The following is a 15653-nucleotide window of genomic DNA, read 5'->3' on the forward strand; positions in this document are numbered from 1 at the left end:
TCCGACATTAAAAATAAATGTAGTTCACTCACGACTGGGCACCCTGGCTTCAAACCCAAAAACAGATATAAGCCAGCTGGGTGTTAGCGTAGCCACGGTGAGACTTTAGTCAGCAAGACTGCTGCAATGCCCTTTTGACTGGCCTCCCCAAAGACAAATTAAGGCTGGATTCACACCAGATCAGCTTGCCGCAGGGTTGTGCGGCAAAAACGGCAGTCTTCCCATTCATTTGAATGGGGGTAGTGCGTTTAGGCTGCGGCAGTGGTTGATCGCATGGGGCGCCGAAAAAAACGCAGCGGGCTGCGGCAAGAAAGTTAAACCAGAATCAACTTTTGCCGGAACGCAACCCGACGTCACACTGCAGTGGCCAATCACGCAATTTGTTTAAATTACCATGTAGCAGTCCGCTGTTTACGAAGCAACTGTCAGATGAATTACTGACGCGATTCATTTCGTAAGATTTGATTTTATTATTGTCATCGTGATTTGACAGTGCCGGGTAATGGGACAAGTACTGAAACAATAATTAGGCTACTAGCTAAATATCAATTCCGAACGTCATATTAAGCAGTTCTTGAATGTTAGTTTATTGTACCTAGCACTATGGAGTTCATGGACCAAACGATGACACTCTCCCAGTTGTGTCCTCGCTTGGTTTATTTCGTGTACTCAGCTTCGTCTGCGTCTGGCTGGCAGTCTCCGCTGCAAAATAATGATAGCAAGAAGCTTCCTTCGGTTTGGGTTTTTTTTTTTTTTTAGCAAACAGGAAATGGAGGGGGGGGGGGGGGTTAAAGTTCACAACACGACATCACACAAATGGGCCATGTAGTGACACGCCCACACCGCCGCACAACCCTGCGCCCACAACCCCTACTATCCTCATTATCAAGGAATACAATGATCTCAAGTCATATCACAATTATCTCAAACTAAGTATTTATTTTTCAAATGTGACTTGGTAATATTTTGCCAACCATTGAGAGTGTTTGTCAGAAAATTCTGTTTAAATAGTTATCAATTTTATTTAATAAACCTTAGAGTATAATCAATGATCAAGCGCTTGTGTAAACATAAAAGTAAAAACATCATGTTAACTTGCATTGCAAAGCAGGCCACAAAATATATGCATGGTAAAGTAACAGGAGTCTGCTGTTTGTTTAGAACTACAATCCATGCCAGCCAATCCGAACAACAAGTGATCTGCCTGGCCCACCCATTTAATAAGCGATACAATTGGCCCACCCATTCAATAAGAGATAAGATTGGCCGAGCCACTCGATAAGCGATACGATCGGCCCACCCATTCAATAAGAGATAAGATTGGCCCAGCTGTTTTGAACAACAAGACGGAACTCCTATTGGAGCTCCAGAGGTCACATCTCAGAACTCCACTACACCAACAGCAGAAAATCCAGTTTAAAGATGAGTAACACTTCAATCTAAAGATGGCATGGAAATTGAGTTAAAAAGGCTGAAATATAATCCCCTGGTTACACTGTGAACAGAAATCGTTCTGGTTTAGAACAGAAATATTCCTAACAATCCAGAACCAGTTTATTTACTTTTGTTTCTATTATGAGCAAAGAACAGTGAATAGCTTTGGGCGAGACACAGGTACAGGACTTTCGGGTCGTTGACTGGGGTTTGATCCCCACCAGAGCACTTTCTGACCTGTGATTCTCTCTCTATCCTTTATCCAGTCAATATACAATAGAAAGACTTCCAGACCTGCGATTCTCTCTCTATGCTGTACCCTGTCAATATATAATAGAAAGGAGAGCTGGCCTGTCTGCTGTCCCTTTAAAAAGCTGCAACTTTTGTAATAGGATATTCAATGTGACTGTAGTTTCATTTGAGGGGGGTTACAAGAGGTTCAGCATCTCATAATATTTTCTGCATTTAACAGAAAACTCAATATTAATTCAAAATAAAGAATTTAACTGATATCACTGTACTACTAAATCATTTAAGTGACACTCCCAACAAGGAAGTGAAACGGGGAGGTGCACTCCGCACAGGGACCAAGGCTTCGCCAGTTTAACGCAGAAGTACCTCAATAACTGCGTGAAAGAGACCTGTGTTCAGGAGGCGTGTGTTCGCAATGCCAGCTGAGCAATTAAACTCCTGTTTTCCAGTTTTATATTACCAACACTGGTGCAAAGAGTATTTTACTCTTTTTGGTATTTAGAAATGACTAACGCCCCCCTAGTTAATCGGTTTAAAAATACGTGCCCTGTTGGATGCCACTGTATCTATAATTAAATAAGGCCACTGGTGCCACCACAGTAGTCACTGTGCCCAGAGTTACAGGGCATAAAACCCAATAAACCATGTTGGCAATATTCATCAGTCATGGCGCCTGATAGCCGTAGCAGATGTGATTAACAGAACAGCCGGCCCCAGCAGGGCTCCTCGTTTCCTCGCCTCGCATCCTTTCCTTGGTTCCTTCGGAACACGCCACAAGGACACACGAAGGAAGAGAGGAGACGAGGCAACAAGGAGAGAGGAAACTTCTTCATAAGAATTGGGACAAGCTCCTCCACCGCAGTGCCATTTTTTGTGGGTCACACTGTTCAGGGGTTGTGATGTTGGGGTGAACATTTATTGATTAACCTTTATTTCAGAGAAATCCCACTGAAAGCTGCATCTGTTTTCAAGGGGATCCCTGTGTACAAACAAAGCTTTCATAAAAAGCATTATAGCATTGTTTTAACATCACATAGGTTTACAATTTATACCAAAAACACAGTCACAATAACAAATATAGTAATTAAATCTCTATGTGATTATAGTAAAATATTCTGTAAATAAATAAAATACCGGAAAAATATACCAAATATAATTTCTCAAAATTATCACTCAAAACAAGTACATTTGGCCTCTTCTAGAATCATTTTCAACAATAAAATCTTGAAGGGCTCAACAGGTACCAGGGAAGCCAGCTTCAGTGTATCCTGACGTTCATACCACGTAAGTGGTGCAGTTACTCTAAAAGGAGTACTACCAAAATCTGTTCTAGCGCTAGGCACATCTGAAGTGATTCAAACTTGGGATCTTGGTTCAATGACTTCTGATTCTGATGGTCAAAAGCCTGGTCGGGTACAAAGGACATTTAGCAAGTAAAGCTTCATAAATAAATAAAATGCTACGTTGCTTCCTTCTGTAATGGAGAGAATACCGTCCTGCGGAATTACGCAGAGCAGAATGTTGTGTTTGAAAGCTCCGGCTCGGTTTAGCCCTGGATCTTGTTCTCTGACCCTGTCCCAGAGGATTCAGTCTCGGTGCGATTTCCGTGGTACGGACACACCTCAGCAGCTGGCTGGGCCGGGATTAAGTCTCTTAGAACGGAAAACTGCCGTTTCATTCTTATCTTTAAAAGCAAATGTTATGCTTGGTAATATGCCAATATAAAAGTGTCCACTGAAGCATGTGAATCAATATCTCAACGAAAACACATTTTCAACATACAAAAAAGTCAAGTCACTCACGCAAGTGCTGTCTGCAAGCCGTTAATTAAAACTTGCAAAATCTAGGGCTGCCAAATGTAATTTGCCATTGATGTCAAAATGCGGCCAAGTTGCAACAAACAATTCACGGGCTATCTTTGCTCACACAAATTAAACAAGCTGTATTCCAATTCAACGCTACCCAATGCTTCCTAAATTATTTGCAGTAACTTGGTCCTGTGTTTGTTCATCTTACCATCTTTTTTCATCTTACCATCTTTTATATTAGAAATAATGTGCAATTCAGTAGTGTTACCCTTATCACTTGATAAAAAATGGCTGTCTAATATGTTTTAATAATAGTGTGCCTCCAGTGCTTTGGGTGTATGAAAAACACAAATAAAACGTATTATTTTGTTTAGAAAACTGTTCACAAAAAAATATATATTATTTTACATGGTGAAATAAATTATATTAAACTTATTTGGCTGAACCTTATCTGACCCATAAAAATACATTACTACATTAATGGGGCAAACATACACTACATGTGGATACCCCTTCTGATTGGTGGTTTCAGCTATTTCTGCCACTCCCATTGCTAACAGGTGCATGAAATCAAGCACACAGCCACGCAATCCCCATAGAAAACACTGGCAGTAGAATGGGTAGTACTGAAGAGCTCAGTGACTTTTAACGTGGCACAGTCATAGGATGCCATTTGTCCAACGAGTCAGTTCACCAAATTTCTGCCGTGCTACAGCTTCCCCGTGCTGTAAGTGCTGTTATTGTGAAGTGGAAACGTCTAGGAGCAGCAGCTCAGTCGCGTAGCGGTGGGCCGCACAAGCTCACAGAACAGGACCGCCGAGCGCTGAAGCGTGTAGTGCGTAAAAATAGTCTGTCCTCGGGTGCAACACTCGCTGCCAGGCTGCCTCTGGAAACAACATCAGCGTAAGAACTGCTCATCAGGAGCTTCATGAAATGGGTTTCCATGACCGAGCAGCCGTACACAAGCCAAAGATCACCATGCGCAACGCCAAGCGTCAGCTGGAGTTGTGTAAAGCACACTGCCATTGGACCCTGGAGCAGTGGAAACGCATTCTCTGTAGTGGTAAATCACGCTTCACTATCTGGCAGTCTGACGGACAAATCTGGGTTTGGCCGAATGCATAGTGCCAACTGTACTGGCCTGAATAGCGCCAACTCTAAAGTTTGGTGGAGGAGGAATAATGGTCTAGGGCTGTTTTTCATGGTTTGGTCTAGGCCCTTTAGTTCCAGTGAAGGGAAATCTTAATGCTACAGCATACAATGACACTCTAGAGAATTGTGCGCTTCCAACTTTGTGGCACCAGTTTTTTAAAAGGCACTTTCCTCTTTTAGCATATAAAAATGGTTTGCCGAGGTTGGTGGGGAAGAACTTGACTGGCCTGCTGGGGGGGAGTGGAGGGAAGGAGGTGAGACGGTAAACCCAAAAAGTTTGAAACCTGCATTCGTTCTCAGTAGATCAGTTTAAATGGGCCCTGCCCACAAGCATGTGTAAAGGACGGGATTCAAAAGGAATTTCTGCCTGGCATCACAATAAGAGTACGCAGGCATCACAATAGTCCACTTATAGCAGCAATCACACCTAATTAGCATTCTCCTTATCAGTCAAGCCCAGTGTTGCCAGATTATGAAGAATCCCACCCAATTAGGACACTTTTTTTTACTTGTTATTGTGCAGGGATAAATGGCTTTGGGTGGGTTCACAGTTTTCAAGTCTGGCAGCACTGGTCAAGCCATTTGCAATCACTATGGGCTATAGGCTTGGTTATTTGAGGTTATTAAACTTATTTGGCACTTATATGGCCTCATTAATAATGATTTTGGTAATGAAACACTCTCGTTTAATTGTATTTGTCAGATTTTCTATTTTTATTGTTTCATAATTTCATATTTGCTTATAAGGAATATAAAAGAATGAACATATCATGACTCAAAGTAATATTTTTAGTATGTCGGTTAAATCAAATAGCTCTTGCTACAATGGGTTTTTGAATTTAGTAATAGTATACAATGATTTTCTGGTTGATTTGCTATTGATCAACGTCTACCAAGCCAATCACAATTTGAAAAGGTTTTATTTTAAAAAAATCTGCAATAGGGCCGCCCTGAATTTCCCAGGCTCAGGCAAGACTGGAAGCCAACTGCCGGTACTGCTGGAGTGGTCTCTCTTTTTAGCTTCCCCAGACCCCAAGACAGGAAACAAAATACCAATAATATGGGCTGCAATACTATACCAATTCCAATAAATAATAAACCTGACTTATTTACCATATTCATGAGCTACTTTTGGAAGTCCTACCCCAGACAGGAGAAGCCCAGTCCAGGACCAGGTGAATGAAAGTCAGAGAGATTACAAAGGCGTTCAGTAAGAAGCAGTCTGCTCAATTTAGCTAGCCATGGAGAGGCTAGCTAAGTACTGTCAAGTATAAAGTCCACGTGTGTGTCTTATAGACTGTACTGTAGCTAGCTAGCACAGAAGGGCTAGTTTATGTAACACCTACATTTGTATTTTGACAGTTGTGCAGTATAAAAGGGCTTGCAGTTTGTGCTTCGGAGTTAGTCTAATCCTCTGTGTATTGGGAAGATTGGTTTGCAATAAAAGCAGTAAGTATTCCTCGAGATCTGCCTAGTCTTTGGAGTCTGAACGCGTTTGCAACAACACATAACTATGTAAACTGATCAGCTGAAATAGCTCTAAAACCTACCGTAAAGCAAAACCAACATCTGCCATAAATCAAGCACTGACATCACTCAGTATAAGCAATTAAACTGCAATTTTTTTCAGAAACTATGGCGCATATCAAATTAATTACACAAACAAATGAACACACTCCTTATGAAAATACAGCCCGGGATTTCTTCAAATTTAAACGATATGTGATTTTGGGTTTATCCTCCCCATCAACTCACATTCATTTTTGTTCTTACTGCGCTTTGAGCGCCCCCCTCTTGGCCATTCTGAATGGTATATCTTCCCTTTAGGGGAAGTATTGTACCTTTGGTCCTACCACAGAAATGCATGGGATGTGCAGTAAGGTCCTACCACAGAAATGCATCGTTACAATCATGGTCAGCTTCTTTAGTGGGTTTGGGGGTTCAGACTGAGCTTCATTGCTAAAATTCCTTTTGTGATGCTGGGTGTGCTACCTCCAAAGATGGGGCAGATCTTCCTCCAGCAGGTGATGCTCCCCTGGCTAGTGTACTGTCCCAGCGAAGTCTCCAGGAGGAAGAGGGGAATCCCACAGGTAAAAAGGAACAGGACATAGGGGACGAGGAATACTCCTTTTAGGAGAAAAACAGAACTCATTAGAAGATTTGAAGGTTTTAGCTCACAATGCAACATAAACAAATGCAAAAAGTAAGACAGGAATAAATAGCTCAGAGTATCACAAAATAATTATTTCTCACTGGAATCAAAGCAAAGGACTCTGGGGGAATGAGTGAATCCAACACGAGTTACTTCCAAGCGAATGAAATCACCTGTAGTAAAACAATAGTTACATAGCCAACATTTAGGAACTTGGATATTTTTGGAAAGTAATTTTGCACTCTATATTGGTGGCTAGTGAACAAACATCTACTTGAGCTTAGGTTGTGTGGTTTTTGTCATGTCTTATAATAAACACACAATGTAATTCATGGACTTGTTTTAACATTGTGTACGGTTCATACCTTTGTGCCATTATAAAAGCATCCACACCAACAGCATTTTGATTGTACTAGAAAAGAATGATTGTTTATGAAAGTACTGAAGTACGGCTCTAAGGCTACGCCCCTGAGAGCGAAGCAGCACTGAAGAGAGTGAGGTTTGTGTGTGAGGGGTTATGTTAGCTGTGTCAACAGTACGTTCAGATTCTCACCTATGGCACCGCGTTATAAACAAGACCACGGCTGCTGCTCAAGGTGACAAAGAGGATAACAAAGCATTTACTCCATTCCTGGAAAATACCTATACCTTTACAACAAAGCAATTACTCCATTCCAGCGAAAAATATATACCTACTACACATACATACAAGATATGGCTTCTGCAAATGTATGTAAACCTGAAATTTGTTTGAAAAAGGCAGACTACATTTTGAGTCGCAAGGGAGTTAGTACAGTATCACCTGTGCAGTTTAAATGGTTTGCCTTTACCAAATCATATTATATTATATCAGGCATCAATCCCATGACATTGTATTTATGTTTAAAATGTTTGAATTTGCTGTATATTAACAGGGTTTTATTTTACCTTCATTTAACATTTGTTTTTATTCAGAACTACTGTGGTGGGCCATGAGGTGAAGTCCCCTTGGAGGAAATATGGTATCCACAGGGTACACTGTACACAGATACTCTGAATACATTTTATTCCATTTCAGTTGGATCTATTTTAAGTAGAGTTGATGAGAAATTAAAATTAAGCCTACAGAACTCACGTGATTGAAAGTAGGCACAACTAGCACCACAACCGAAAGTTTCAAGTTAGGTGAACTCTTTAAGCTGTTTACATGTGCACTGTAACAAAAAAAGTGTTCCATTTTAGTCAACTGGACTTTTTAAAAAGTTGAGTTGACAACAATTATTCCAAGTTAAGAGAAATTTACATTTAAAGTTTACACAACTCACATGATTTAAAGTTGGAACAACGAGCACTACAACTCAGTTTCAAGTGAGGTGAACTATTCTAGCCATTTACACATGCAAACTGACAGCCATTGGCCCCGCAAATGGTCATGCGCAGCAAGTTAGGGTGAAGCCCACACATGCATGTTTAACTAGACAGTCAAGCATGCCTTCATCTAACCTGAGCCTGTGAAGTCCTGGAAGTCAGCCACCCCCCTGAGAAGGACACCCAACTTCAATCAAATTTTGTCACCCAGCACATGTACTGTGCTAAACACAAAACCGTTTGCTTTTTAAAACGTTTACTGTCATTGTGGTTTTGTGCTTGATGTACAGACAGGTGACAAATTAAAGGAAAACTCTGAATAAATGAGTGGAGAAACATAACGAATGCAGATGCTTCCATACAGGTGTGCAGCATGATACAATTAAGCAATTAACATCCTATCATGCTCTATGGCATGTATAAAAATGCTGAGCAGGCCCAGCTGACCACAATTTTGGATCAAGATGGCAAGAGAAAAAGATCTAAGTGACTTTCCGCGTTTCCACCGCAGGAACTTTACCCCGGAACCAGGAACCTTTTGAGGAACTCAGTGCGTTTCCACCGCAGGAACTAGGGTCTAAATTTAGTTCCGGGGGCTTTATTTTACCCCCAAAAAAGTTCCTGCTCGGGGGGGGTAGTACTTTCCAAAAGTACCGGAACCTTTGGGGTGGGGCGCAAGCGCTGAAAATTTCTGATTGGTCGACTACTTGCAGTGTTATTTGTTTTATTTCAACCGCCATGTTTAAAAATATGCAGCCGCAAACCGATTTATTTTCATAATAACTTCAAATCAAACTTGTATGTTATGCGGCGCAGTAGCCTAGTTTTGGTTATAGCCTACCAACGTCTAGGAATTATAACGTGTGCTCTTCTGTTCTTTTCTTGCTTTAGTATTCGTTTTATAAAATGCTAAGCATTCGTGTTGGGACAGCATATTACGTACCAAAACATTCAAATGGATTAATTCGGTTGCTGAATATTTTCTTCCGGATTTTCTTTGTTAGCCCGTTGTAATTGACTCAAAACGTTTGATACAGTTATGTGAGGTATGCGGTAGTTCTGCGTAATTCACATTGGTGATAGGCTACAGTAAAAGCAAACTGGAAATCACCTTCCGCACTTTTTTTCAGGGTAAAATAACAGGTTAATTCTAGTAATCGTCCCTTTAGCTTTTTCAGACTGCCGTAATTTTACTCTGCCATTCTTCAATTCCACAAAAAGACCAGGAAGACTATGGACTAATTCATGGTGCATGGTTCGCATCTGGAGGGCACACTTCACTGCTCGGCTAGCAGTAACTTCGAAGGAAAGCAAACGGGTGGCTGTACCACTACTAATTTAAATTTTCACGCAAGTCCGAGTTTTCGTTCTATTCTTGTCATTTTGCGATTAGCCTATATGGAATTGACGATGAGAAAGTAATCAAACAGCAAATTGTTTACAACGTGTACATGTTTTCTGCTGTTGTTGCCAGTTATATTGGAAATGAATGCATTCTGTCGCTTCGGATGTCAAGACATGAAAGTGAATGTTCGCATAAAAACATAATAAATGTGTTTGAGAGGATATATAAAACAGTTACAATCTGACTATTGGCCTGTTCTATCCTATTTGTTGCATAACAACGGTCCAAGTTCAACTACCAACGACAGTTTTGCTTTACAACGGTAAAATATGCCCAAACGGCTGCAGAAGAATATTTCAATTCCAGGTCATTAAATCGATAAAAATCTATAAATACAAAAGTAACCATATATAATCATTGTTGGTAACCCGTTGTATATAAGTGGAATAAACCCCTCCGGGCTGTCCTGGTTATTAGAAAATAATGTAGGCTACTTCGGTGGTAGTATGGGGTTACAGAAGAAATCATAGGACAGATGGACCGACGACAACGTCGCTTTTTCATACGTCAGTGGGCGAATTTGCCTAATCTTCGCGGGACTTTAGACCGCGGTGGAAACGCAGACAACAATGGACTGAGTTCCTGGGACTAAAAGTTCCGGGTACTTTTGGTGGAAACGCGGCTAAAGACTGTTCAACTGGCTAGTGTTTCAATAGAAACAATGACTAAAGAGACACCTGCATTTACATCTATGGAAAAGACATCACCAAATAGGGTTGGAATTGTGGTTGAAAACGCATATTCGATGACAGTGATGCTCATGTATTAGTGCGATATATAAGGAAAAACAGAAGAGCAACTCTTCCTCAGGTGACTGAGAATATCAATGCAGAACGTGATCAGATGATGTCAGCAAGAACAGTCCATCCACAACTATGTAGAGGGATATTATTAAGGCGTGGGAATCTTTTGCCATCAATGACTTTAACTGAGCACAACATGCAGTGAAAAGCAGTAGACACTGCAGCCCTACAGTTTAGAGCTTCTGTCTGTGGGTTGAATCTCTGGGCTGTTTGGTATATTGGTTGTCCAATGTAAAATCTGACTGGGGAGTGGCAGAGAAAATGTGCTCTGCAGATGTTCTGCATTTTTTCTGTTAGGAGAGTGTTTTTCAGTGTTTTCTGTGACGATCAGTGACAAGTCTGCAATTATTTTTGCAAAATAATGAAGATATGATCTCTTTCCATTTTTCAATACATACCAAATACCAATTTTTTTTTCTACTTTGATGGTTTGTTTCAAATGAAAAGAGTCAGATGAAGCTTTACTGCCATAATGACTACAGAAGAGAAAAGTCACAGATTGGCGGTTAAGAAAAGAAAGAGAAACAAAAATATACCAGGCACAGAAAAAGACAAACATGAAGACCAAAAGTCATAATGAACATAAAACACATTGAGAATGATGTAGACAATTGAAAATTAAAGTCCACGTTGGCCAACATGCAGCAACGGAAGAGAGACCCATCCAACACTGACAGAACACACAGGCAGTAAGCAGAATTTTACATATGTACACGTGAAGGCAGGACAGCTGTAAACTAAACACGTGGACAAAACGGCAGGTGCCCAGCTCCCAGAGGCTAGAACCCAGAGTAAGAAATGCAAAACACAGTTAGATCTGGTAAAAAAAAATGGTTTGCAACATGTGTACTGTCCAAAGGCCCTGAAACAGTCATAAAGAGGTCATATTCAGAAAGTGGGAAGAAAAGGTTGCTTAGATGAGCACTCCCTGTGAAAGAGTACGCAAGTGTTAAAAGGACAGTAAATGTTAGGCAGCCAAGGTTAAAAAGTGTGGAAACGCCAAAAGACATGATTCATACTGATACAAAGCAAACCCAGCAGAAAGCAAGTCCAGGATGGGAGATGAGCAGAGAGAAGAAACTAGGAATAAAAGCAAGGTTTGTTGTTTTCAGGGTTTTTTCCACGATGGCCAGCACTCACCCCCTCCATTTTTGTAACACAGGTATGGGAATCTCCACACGTTTCCCAAGCCAATAATCTGTCCTGCCACAGCCAAGAGGAAGTCTACTTTACTGCCCCACTGAGCCCTCTCATGGATTTTGGGCACTGCTTGTGCCGAGGAGCTGACCTGATTGGGCAGGTTAAGCTTCACCTCCAGCTCACAGTTCTTCGCCATAATGCTGTTGAGAGGAACACAGTCACTGGTTATGGTTACATATATGTGAACAGAAAATGTAGACAACAGTGTTCCAACAGTGAAGGGTTCTAGAGGTTTCAGAATGGTTTAAAGGCACTCATAAGACATCAACATTAATCATAATAACAAACGATAATCATGATCATCGGCAGGTATGCCATCCCGCCAAGTTATGCCTTAGCAGGGGGGAATGCCCCATACCTATACAGCACAGACAGTTTGGACTTTTCAAGGTTTCCTACAGAAATAACCACAATGACCACAGACTCTCAGTGCTTAAAAACATTCATTTCTGTACCATTCTGATTCCATTTCAACAGACAGAATTCAGAAACAACTTCACGTCTGTACAATAAACCCCCAAATTTAGGAGATTTTGCCTTTTTTCCTTCTTTTTCCTGCCTGATTGCATCATCACAATGCTCCAAGCCCACAAACAATATGTATCTCCATTGGACATTTAGCTACACCAGCCAATCAAAACATCACATACACACACAAAATGGACATGTATAATTTCCACCAAGAAAATTATTGGCCAGTGCAACTACTTTGTTGGTGGCTCATTGGTAACGTTGTTGCCTTAGCACCGATAAGGCTTAGCGTCGAATCCCGCCTAAGGCTAAACATGTCAAAACATGTCAACCTACATTTACAGGCCTTTACACATCTACATTCCATTTATATTCAGGCTTCTGCTTACTGGGCTACCTTCTTTCAAAGCACAAGCAAATGACAGTATTGAAGAACGTCTTTTTATTGCAAAGCCGTTCATGGACATTTAATGAAGTAGGTGTTCATAACTTTACTCGCGTATGTAATATTGACATCCTAATTATATACGTTTACCAAGACTCACAGACAGGGAGCCATATGCATTTCAGGACGGCAGATTTATTTACTTTCTTAAAAAGTGACAACAGCTGACCGCTGTGGCTTTTCTACGGTTTACCTACTTTTCTTTCTTTTTTTTTTTTTTACTACCGTTACTTCGTACGTTGAAAACGTGTTTTTTTTTTTTTTTTTTGCAAGTGGTGAAATGGCTAGACGCATAGCCATGTTGACGAGTCTCCCCGAACCATCGCACTTCTCTCCTTATATACAAGTAAAACACCAAGTCATCAAATAAAGACACAATGGGTTAACCATTGTAGCCAAGACACCAACTTGTTATCCATGACATCGGCTTTCCAATAATACAAAACATGATTACGCTGTATTACGGTAGGATGTTTTGCAACATAGCACTCTATCACACTTGCTGACTCCCTGTCAGCACAGTAAACAGTCTGTTTTCCTTCAGGGGTCTGATAAGAGGCAGACTTCTGTGAACAGCCCTACATGCCCAAATATATGTGAAGGTTGGGATTACGGTTTGAAATAGCCTTAATCCCATATCCTCCTATCTGAATGTAGCAAATGAAACTGTTAGGAAGTCATACAGGTGATTATGCAATATACACTCAATCATAAGAGCATGTCAGTTGTACAAAAACTGCACCTGCAGGGAGAGGGAGGGGTGCAAAATTACCCGGAGGGGGGGTCTGTTACTACAAGAGGGGGGGGGGGGGTCCGTCGATTGTGACAGCGAGAGCCAGAATACTGGCCAGGTAAGACCTTATATGGTCAAATGTAGCATAGTGCAGAATGTGAGAAGTCTAGCAGGAATGACATTTAAGGAGAGCCTGAAGGTACATTCAGAAAGAATCTGCCAAACAGACTCCTAGTACCATGGTCATTTCGTACAAGCATTTTGGATATGGATCAATCTTCTTTCTTTTTTTTGTCTTAGTCTTTGTTAGGCAGTAAATCTTGTCATATATTAGTTTTTCTCAATGGTCTTGCCTTGAAAATAAAATGTTTACTTTTTTTAACACAGTTACTGTCAACTGTGTTAGTGTCGTAATAAACTATTCTCCCTTCCTCAGTGCAACCAAGGTATGTGGTTCGCTTATACACAGACCGGCATGTGTATCTCTCAAAGAACCAAATCACTGCACTGCACTATGTTTCGTTTTCGCGCAATTTGTGGGAAACCGTTGCGGGTATAATCTATTTCGGCATTGAAAGGGTCTTAGATAAAGATTTAAAAACTGCCATGATCATCCAAACATGCTAATCACCCTCCACAACATAATCAGTGATTTCAACTCTATTTTATCGTCACTCACTATCTTCTATGTTGAAAACTGTCAATGGAAGGCCTAATTAAAGGAAAAATGACAAAATGCATAGAGATGAAATAGCATACCAATATTATATGCTATCATACAGTCTGTTTTAATAAGTGATTTTAAAATGTCAGTAGTGTAACCTAATGTAACCAGAGCAGCCTATATTTTTAGGAAGGAGGTTTGAAAGAAAAACATACCTGCAGCTCACAAAGGTAGCAATAACTAGTGATTGGTGGACACACACTATATTACAGTCATATTCCCATTAAGTTAGTGAAGACCAACAGAAACAGAAAGTATCAAGAACTACCAGACATTTACAGTATCTGTATCAATTGGTCCCATCCTCATGTTTTGTCTGAGAAAACAATCTATTTCATTTTATCAACAAAAATATTTTTTGCCCAAACTAATATAAAAGTAGTACTGATAATTCTTTTAACAACATGTATTTTGCACTCAAAATTAGGAAGTATCGATAAGAGTATTGATAAGTATTGGTATCGATAAGCAGTGTCAATAGTGGTATTGGTATTGATAAAATCCTAACCATACCCATCCCTAGTTGTAGATACTAACTAACGGGTGCAGTTTTCTCATGACATGGCTTGCCATTGTACTCTCTTGTTTTAAGGGCTTCTTTCATGGTGACTTGCTTGACCTGAGCTGGTCTTTTAAGCCTGGGTTGCGCGCACTGCACTAAAAGTCACTGAATCATGTTTCAAAACGTTAACTGTTCATGCTCAATATCTAGAAAAATGCAAATGGACTATTCTCAGCTTAATAAAAACTGTTAAGTCCTTTCGAGTCATCTGCCTCAAGTCAAAGTCAAGTCTCAAGTCATGAATACCAAGTCAAAGTCAAGTCGAGCCTTTTATCAATGTGTCAAGCAAGTCGCAAGTCCTCAAATTTGCAACTCGAGTCCCCCACCTCTGCAAAGTACTACTGTAGGACGTAGCATACGCCAAATTAGACACACCAAAAACACAGGCGCAGCAGCTACCCCACTGCTCAGCTAATAATAATTTAATGCAAGTGACGAAGTACATCGAACATGACGAAGCATGGCATAATAAAGTATAAAGGATGCAGTTTTCGATGTCCCAAGTCAGTCATAATGCTCCAGAATCAGCTAATACTAGTCTTACGGAATCGAACTAGGATTAAAAAAATAAGCAAACGCTAAACAGCGAACATCCAAGTTATACATGGTAAGATTAGTTACCATACTCCATTTCTATTAAATTAATGTCACCGAATGGCGACCATGTTTACTGTGAAGGGATTACATTCCTTTTCAGCAGTTGTAAATGTTTGTGTTGAGCATTCCTCAAAGTGAGAGGACACGTTTGCTTTTCTTTTCCTTTTTTTTTCTTTTACTTTTTTGCTGAAATGACAGCCCAAATCTGCTGAAAATTAAGGTGGCTTTTGCGTAAAACACATCTTGGTTTCTTTTCGTACTGAAACAATACGACAAGAATCGGAAACAGGATTCAATAAGAAGCGGATTAGATAACCAGAATCGAACTGGTAATCGGAATAGATAAAATCCAAAGGATACCCAGCCCTAGACAGAGAACACCTGCATTAGGGGAATGCCTGGCAGCAGTACATAATCTCGCTTTCTGGGGTACAGGCAGGGTTCTACAGCGCCTCCATGCTAGGAGCTATTGCTCCTGAAAAATGTACCAACTGGAAAAATAATTTAGGAGCACGAATTTGGATACATAAGTGTGCTCCTAAATTTTTCAACATAAGAAAAAAAGCAT

The 15653-nt window shown here is 40.4% G+C and overlaps 1 protein-coding gene across 6 annotated transcripts in view; it reads right to left on the reverse strand.

The window, feature by feature from the left end:
• The window catches only part of LOC135234752 (sodium- and chloride-dependent GABA transporter 2-like), a 44035-nt gene that overhangs the window by 17156 nt on the left and 11226 nt on the right, over positions 1-15653 (reverse strand). For 5 of the 6 annotated variants that reach the window (XM_064299645.1, XM_064299648.1, XM_064299649.1 and 2 more), the window contains exons 2-4: positions 11494-11693; positions 6900-6971; positions 6639-6773 (exon numbers count right to left, since the gene is read on the reverse strand). In XM_064299645.1, the coding sequence (XP_064155715.1) occupies positions 6639-6773; positions 6900-6971; positions 11494-11689 (403 nt within the window). In that variant the 5' untranslated portion in view covers positions 11690-11693. The remainder of the gene's footprint in view (positions 1-6638; positions 6774-6899; positions 6972-11493; positions 11694-15653) is intronic. The other variant, XM_064299650.1, reaches the window with a different exon arrangement.

This window comes from Anguilla rostrata, chromosome 11 (assembly GCF_018555375.3).
Source record: "Anguilla rostrata isolate EN2019 chromosome 11, ASM1855537v3, whole genome shotgun sequence".
NCBI classification, from domain to species: Eukaryota; Metazoa; Chordata; class Actinopteri; order Anguilliformes; family Anguillidae; genus Anguilla; species Anguilla rostrata.